The sequence below is a fragment of the Corylus avellana genome, chromosome ca4 (genome assembly GCF_901000735.1).
Source record: "Corylus avellana chromosome ca4, CavTom2PMs-1.0".
Lineage (NCBI taxonomy): Eukaryota > Viridiplantae > Streptophyta > Magnoliopsida > Fagales > Betulaceae > Corylus > Corylus avellana.
Window position 1 is genome coordinate 11,959,355 of NC_081544.1, and position 8,427 is coordinate 11,967,781.

The window sequence follows — 8,427 nt, forward strand, 5'->3', positions numbered from 1 at the left end:
AAAACAATTGAAATTAAAACTCAATAAAATTGGATAACACTGACTTACATGAACACAATGTCACTTTTCATTGATGAGGCTTCATCCTCAACCTTAGTTGAGAATTTAGCTCCACATGATTATGGAAAATAAAACCAAAACCTAAAGAAAAACTAAATGCAATGGGGAGAAAAGTTGTGAAATTTCAGACTTGGTCTCCAGCCTCCTTTTCTTGAGGCTCTGCCTTCTATTTATAAGGGTTTCTGAGGTTTAAAACCCTGCAAATGGCACTAGGGCTTAGCTGGTAGACGAGTGTGCTCGAGCACATGGCCAGTGCGCTCGATCGCACTCGTGCATGCAATCTTCTTATGTTGCGTAGCGCTTGCGCATTGATGACTTGCTGGTGGGAGTGGGTGTGACTTACCAAATAGCTTGGGTATGGAGATGAAGATGTGCTTATATGTATACTTACACCCTTAATGAGAACAACGGTTTTAAAGCCGTGATGGTCATGCTCCCACCAAAACTCCGCATTGAGCGTGCTTTTGCAAGAGTAGTACCAAGATAGGTGACCTCCTGGGAAGTCTGGTTTAGGGGAGCCAAAAGAAGACTATATTGTGTGTCATTGGGATGGGGTGTTACAAATGGTCTCAGAGCATTGCCCAGCCTGAGATAGGGGAAGTGTGCACAACCCCATGAAGGTCGCTAGAGGGCACTCGCTAGGACACTAAGAATGGGGTCGCCAACAGGGACGCTGGGTCCTAAGAAGGGATGATTGTGATGTCCCACATCGCCTAGGTGTGGAGATGGGGATGTGCTTATATGTATACTTACACCCTTAATGACAACAACACGTTTTAAAGCTGTGATGGCCATGATCCCATCAGAACTCCCTAGTTAAGCGTGCTTCTGCGAAAGTAGTACCAGGATGGATGACCTCTTCCGAAGTCTGGTTTAGGGGAGCCAAAAGTGGACAATATTGTGTGTCATTGGGGTGGGGTCTTACAAATGGTATAAGAGCCATTGCCCAGTCTGAGAAGGGGGGAGCGTGCACAAGTCCATGAAGGTTGCTACCGGGCACTTGCTGGGAAGCCAAGAATGTGCTAATCCCATGAGGGTCGCCAAAGGGGATACTAGGTCCTAGGAGGGGATGATTGTGACGCCCCACATCGTTTGGGTATGGAGATGGGGGTGTGCTTATATGTATACTTACACCCTTAATTACAACAACGCGTTTTAAAGCCGTGATGATTATGATCCCATCAAAACTCCGCAGTTAAGCGTGCTTCTACGAGAGTAATACCAGGATGGGTGACCTCTTGAGAACTCTGGTTCGTGGGGGCCCAAAAGGGGACAATATTGTGTGTTATTGGGGAGGGGTATTATAGTGGGTGGGCTCGAGCACATGAGCGCAAGATGGTGATCTCGATCCTACCTTAGATAGTTCATTTTTCAACTTTCTTCCAAACTTTGCATTTTTCCCTTTAAAGGCCTAGTTTTTTCTTAGCAACCTACGAAACACTAAAACAAAGAATTAACACAGAACAACAGATTATGACACAGTTAAAGATTAACAATTTTAAATTAAGAGGTTCAAATATACAATATTTGGCATTTAACAATTCCTGAGCAAGTCTTTTGCTTGTCAATCTATCAAAGGCATTTCACTCAAAACTCATGTTTCAAAAATGAGGATTATCTGTAACACCCCATACCAATGACACATAGTATTGTCCGCTTTTGGCTCCTCCATACCAGACTTCCCAGAAAGTCACCCATCCTGGTACTACTCTCGCAAAAGCACCCTTGGCTACGGAGTCCTGATGAGATCATGATCATCACGACTTTAAAACGCATTGTTGTCATTAAGGGTGTAAGTATACATATAAGCACATCTCTATCTCCATACCCAGGCGATGTGGGACATTACAATCGATGTAATGATATGAACTTTTAATCTATGATTAAAGGTGAAATTTAAAGAATATTTTATAACTAGATAGAATAATAATCTTGGAGGTGTCAAAAGAATGTGGATATTTATGGGACTATATTTTGATTGATGGAATTTAATTTATAGGCCTTGATTTTTTTTATTTTTTATTTTTGATGAATAAGAGACTTTATTAGCAAACAAACCAATCAACAATAGTAACACCAAATACAAGCCTTTTCCAAAAGGCTGAAAAACTCAACCTCACAGAGGCCTACCCCATCCAGCTAAAAAACCAGAATCCAGTCTGCAGCTGAGAATACAGACAGCAAACAAAACAAAACCACAAAAAAAACCACCAAGCCTCACCAACAGAGACGCGCTCCCAAGGGCCTAATTACAAACCACACCATTATTACAACTATTACAAGAATAAATCTGCAGGTAAATTCCACTGAGCAGCTAAAACCAAATTCTCTCTGTTTTCAGAAAACTTGCCCTTCCCTGCAATTCTTGTTCTCACTTCCCAAAGAACTTTCCTCAAAATCTGTTCCTCAGAAATAGGATGACCAGAGTGTTTCAATTCATTTCTAGTGCACCACAAATTGTAAATAACAGATCCTAGCACAAGGTGGCAGAGGAGACCTTTAAGAGTTTTAGTTCCCCATTTGCTGATTCCTAACTTCAGAACCTCATCCCAGATAATAGGAGAATTGTTTTCATGGCACCGATGCATACAAAACTTCCATATTCTGTAACTGAAGCTACACTCAAAAAACAAATGATCCCTGCTTTCAATTTGATTATGACAGAAGAAACACTTAACCTCACCTTTATATCCCCATTTCATCAACCGATCCCCAGTGAGAAGCCTGTCCTGTACAGCAAGCCATAAAATGAAAGCATGCTTAGGGATAGCATTTGGAAACCACACCATCTTCCACCAACTAACCTCTACCTTCTTTTCTCTAAGAAAATCCCAAGTTTCTGAGCTAACATATGAACCTCCCCTAGAAACAGTCCATACAGGTTTGTCATAAGGTCCAAACCTTATCTCATGAAGCCTAGCTTGAATCTCCACTAGAGCCTCAGACCTGGCTCGTCTCCAAAACCAATCACCATTAAGAATGACAGAAGACAACTTAGCCTCCAAACTACTATGAGCATCATAGACAACTCTATGCCCAAAGACATCAATTAAAATTCCAGAGGGATGCCAAGAATCCTACCAGAGGAAAATGTTCCCTCCATTTTATTAATAAAGATTCTTATTTTAGGCTTTAAGAAGAGTAATGAGACTAATTAAAAAGTAGAGAAATTGGTCCATTAAATAGATAAATAGTGATACTTGTTTGTATATACATATATAGGTAACCGTGTGAGTTAAAGATAATTATATTATTATTTAACCGTGTGGTAAACGTGGATGTGCGTGAGTGGATTTGGCCATAGCTGTTTTTATACACCCAGTAGAAGATTCATGAGAACTTGACTTTGTGTGGTTGTGTTGGGTTGGACGCTGCACTAGTGAGTTCGACCAGTAAAAATAAAATCTGGAAATTGCAGCAAAGAAAGTGAGATTGTAGTGACGTCACAGTTCACGCATACCATAAATCACGGCCGTTTAATTTTTGTTCTGAGTTGCTTTAGTTTTTAGGCGGCAGTTAAAGCTTTGTTTTATGTTATTGGCGGCAATCAGGTATTGTTTTAACTAGCAACCTTTTATTAATTTAATTTCAACCTAGGCCGTGCAGTGTATGCTTTTCAAAATCACAGCAATACACTCTCCCTCTCTCTCTCTCTCCCAGATTTCGAATAGAAACTAGCATATATAAACATAAGCTTTAGAACTTAAAGCTTTGGAGCTAGCTCAAGTGGGAATGCTATGTATAATTATTTTATCCTTAGTTTATGTCAATTCTAGTTATTAGAATTTAAATTATGTCTTTATGATGTCTAAATTGCTCGGGAAAGTGTGATTGAATATCTCGGGAAGGGTAATATTCAATCATCCTTTTAAATATTATAAATACATCGTTGCAGTACCTAAATTTTATTAGGTATTTTACAATAGCGCCGTTGTGATACCCAAGTAATATTAGTAGTTTTAAATAAATATTACATCAATGCCGTAGTAATGCCCATAGAAAAATATGTGGTAACGCTACATAGTCGTTATGATACCCAATTGAGATTATAATATTTTAGATATATGTCGTTTTGTTGTCCAATTTTGGATAAAGCATAGGGAGAAATTAAGAGGACGTTTTTTTAGCATTTTAAATATAATTTTAAACTAATATATGGTCGCACACAGGCGCACTAAATGCAGTGACTATTAGAATCAAGGGTTAGAATGGGAATCCAACTTAATGGTCTACGGTGAAAAGTAAGTACAGCTACTTACTGAGCATGGTACTATTTTTGTAAGTATAACTACTTACTGAGCATGATGCTATTTTTATAATAATAACTACTTACTGAGCATAATACTATTTTAGTAAGTATAACCACTTACTGAGCATGATACTATTTTTATAAAGCTTTCAAAGTATAATTATTACATGAGCCTAATTATTTTATGAGTAACATGAGTATATGCTTTCAATTATTTTTACATGTATTGAAATAAGTTGCGAAATGAAAGGAGATGATTATGAGAACAAAAGAATGATTTTAAGAGACATGTTATTGCATACTGTTGAAGATTGAGAATAAGAGATGAATTAAATATGAAGCAAGAAGGTTTTCCTATGTTAACGGTGGGAGCAAAAGGAGCCTCTCATGTTAAGTAAGAAACCTTTTGTCTTCCTAAAGTAGAATTGAAAACTATGAGGTGTTCTTATGTTAACGGTGGAAGCCGAAGGACCATTCCAGGTTAAAATAAGAAGATAGGTGCTAACCGAGGAGCCAGAGGAGTCTCCTAAAAGCCGTAAACGAAAGGTTCAAGTCCTTTAGAAAGCCGGAGAGGCCAGCAATTGCATTGCATTCATTGAATAATGTGATTTATATGTTTCGTGATTTATGTGTTTTACCTCTTTATATTTATATGCATATTCATTTTATGAGATGCAAGTAAAATGGATATATGTATAAATATAAAGTCGTACATAGTAAAGAAAATGTCTAGAGAAGATAAATGGATTTTATTACAAGACAACTCTACAATGCTTATCTTATCAGCTATACAAAATGAATATGTCTGGGAAACCTAACGTAGCTGTTATTATAATCACCATGTTAGAGATATTTTTGAAAAAGATCGATCATATTGAAAATATCAGTAATTCTTATACTTATTGAGACCGTGGACTCATTAATCTGCCTATGTAAATGTGGTAACACAACAATTACACCACATTTACATAGATGTTGATGCAGATGTAGAAGAGGGTGAAGATGCTCTATATGACTGCCTAGGTTATTGTGGATAAGGTTTTCTGGTGCCTTAGTTTATGGTAGAATATTATGAAGATGTCTATCTTTTGAAATGTATCTATAGTTAGACATGTTCTAGATGCTTTTTGTGTACAGTTACTTAGGTGCTGTTTGTGGCACTTTTGACTACTGTGTTTTCTTACCATGTAAAGTACAATGTAAAAATCTGTTTAATATAGAAGTCTTGTTATGAGCTCTGATGTGTTTTGTGAGGGTTATGAAAGAAAAAAATAAGTTATTCCGCTGCAAGATTTATAATCTCTAATGATATTGAGGAAGAGATAGTAGTGCTTAGTGGGAATTAGAGATTTCCACTTTTGCCTTTCATTAAGTAAAGTCGGGGCACTACATTTTGGTATCGGAGCAATTGGCTCTGAGGACCATGAGAGTTATCTCTACTAGATTCAAGTTTAGGGAAGCTATACCAGAGCAATAGGGTATAAAAAATAAAAAAAAATAATCAAAAAAGAATTTAAAATTAAAAGGGAAATAAAAACAAAATTAAAAATAAAAGCTTACTAATATGTAGACTCGAATGACCCTACATGCAATAAATAAAAAAAAGTCAGATCTATTATTAGTACAATAACTATACTAATCTTTGGATGTGCGATCGATCGCACCATAAGGTGCGCTCGATTGCCCAAGTTCGGCGCTCGAGCATACCTATAGAGGCAAAATAGGAACTGTGGAAAAAAAAATAGAAAAACAGAAAAAATTTAAAACAAAATAAGTTACAGGAAAAAGTAAAATTGAAAATTGAAAATTAAAATAACACAACTAAAGGAAATTAATTCTAAACAAAATTTGCCGCAATCCCCGGCAACAGCGCCAGAAACTTGTTGTCAGAATTACCTACCTAAATTAATAGGCAAATAATTGCATGTTTTACCCGCAACTGCACGAGGTCAACACAGTTGTATAGGGTGCAAGCACGGGGTCAGTCCCACGAGAATTGCTAAATTCTACTTAAAATTAATTCCAAAAGTAAAATAAAACAAAGATTGGATTTGAGATGATAATAATAAAAAGGTAGGGCTTTGATATCCACCACTAACTATATTTAGCTAATATATCTATATGCCAATGTTTTGATCATGTTATGAATATCTAATGTTTGTCAACCTAAAGGCATTGGTGTCTACTCCTTAAGCTATTTATTTCCCTAAGCAACGAATTAGGCATCGGTGTTTACTCAAATTCTTTTCTTTCTTAAAGGATTTAGCATGGGTGTCTACTAAGTTGTTCTTTAAGAAAGCATAAAACTGTGGAAATCGACAAACACATAAGGCCTAGGGCATGGGTGTCTACTCCCGGTTCCCCATGTTGATGAACCCAAGAACCCGGTGTGGATTTCTTTTGTTACTTAAGTTAAACCCAGGACTCAGTTATCCAAATTGATCTAACTAACTAGTTCATACTACATGCATATGTTGATCAGGCACACATATATGAGAAATTCATGAAAGCATGCATTAATCAAGTTAAATATCACAACATGATCATCACAAGGGCGCCAATATTAAATATTAACTAAACATAACTAGGGCTTCAATCTAGCCCTACTAAATAAATTAGTTACACATAAGTTTGCTGTTAAACATCTTTATAAAATAAAAACAAAGAAATGAATAGAATAAACCCGAAACTTGAACTTAAGGAGCTCCAATTCTTCTCCTCGGAAAGTGTATCTATTCTAGGGCTTAAGGATCTATTTATAGGCCTTTAGGAATACTCTAGAGACCCTAAAAATCGTAGGGTTTGAGCCCTAGTTCGCATTAAGCCTACAAACCCCTAAAAGTGGCTTTTTCCTTATTAAGGCTGGCGGCTGACTTGGCCATCACGCACGGGTGCACTCGATAGCAACCCGTGTGCGATCAATCGCAGGTCTGCAATCGATCCTCTTGGTGCTTACGCTCGATCGTGGTTGCCTTGCATGTTGCCATCCTTGCCTGTAGTGTGCTCAATCGCAACTCCCTTGTGATTGATCGCACTACTAGAGCCTTCCAAATTCCAAAATGGCTCTTTTTAAGTCCAAAACTTCTTAAATTTCTTCTTTTTCTTCCAATGACCTACAAAATAAAGGAAAGCACAATAAAGAGCTAAAATGACATAATTAACTAAAACTAAAGATTAAAACATGTAAGTTAAGGGCTAAAAATATGAATATTTTAGCGCTTAACAATAGTATTCGTGTACAATGATAATGTCATTCGTATAATATCAAATTAATTAATTAAAATTGGATTCAACAATGTGTTACTTATAACTACAATTGAAGTATGTATTGTCATTGGAATTTATATGGTTATATCATATGATCTATTGATCATTAAATCATATGATTATTTAATAACAAATTATATAATGGAATTTGTAATTTAAGTCAACCAAATTGACCAATTTTACATTTATCCCTAAATTATAATTATACATATATAAAACAACTTTTTTTAATTCCATTTTGTAACCATTTTTAAAACCATTTCTTAGTCAAAATTATGTCCTTTTGGGCTTATATTTAATTGATTATTTTTGTCATAGGTGGTCAGCCATTGTTGCTTGCTTGCCTAGAAGGATAGACAACGAAATCAAAAACTCCTCTTACACCAACTTTCCACTTTCCCCCACCTTCCCCCAGGCCACTCGCTCTTTCTTCCATTTTATTTTCTTCTTTTTTCATTCCTCGTCTCCCACTTCCAGCACACTTCTTCATCTTTTTCTTTTCTTCTTCTTTTATTCCTTCTTCAACCTTACCTACCAACAACTAAATTTGGCTTTCCTCTTTTCTTCCCATATCTGCAGAACTTAGACTAGAGCATAAAAAAATGCTTGCTTTTCTCAATCATGGAGGAGGGCAAGAATTGCAAGCTGATCTTCGTCCCAAAACCATTAAAAAACTCCAAACATTGTAGTGGCAGTTGGGACCAAGAGAGCATTTGTGGTGGTTATTGGTTACTTGCTCTTTTTTATCACTCACAGCACACTTGTTGAGAGAGAAAAGAGAAGTGAAGTTGAGCGAGAGGGAGAGAAGTGAGAACCAACGTTGAGAGTGAAAAGAACAAGATAGAGAGATA

At 36.6% G+C, this 8,427-nt stretch overlaps 1 protein-coding gene across 1 annotated transcript in view; it reads right to left on the bottom strand.

Annotated features, from left to right (window-relative positions):
* Nucleotides 1-2,336: 2,336 nt before the first annotated feature.
* The window catches only part of LOC132178068 (uncharacterized), a 13,084-nt gene continuing 6,993 nt past the window's right edge, over nt 2,337-8,427 (bottom strand). Inside the window, exon 2 of the mRNA XM_059590529.1 lies at nt 2,337-3,137. Within this exon, the coding sequence (XP_059446512.1) occupies nt 2,337-3,137 (801 nt within the window). The remainder of the gene's footprint in view (nt 3,138-8,427) is intronic.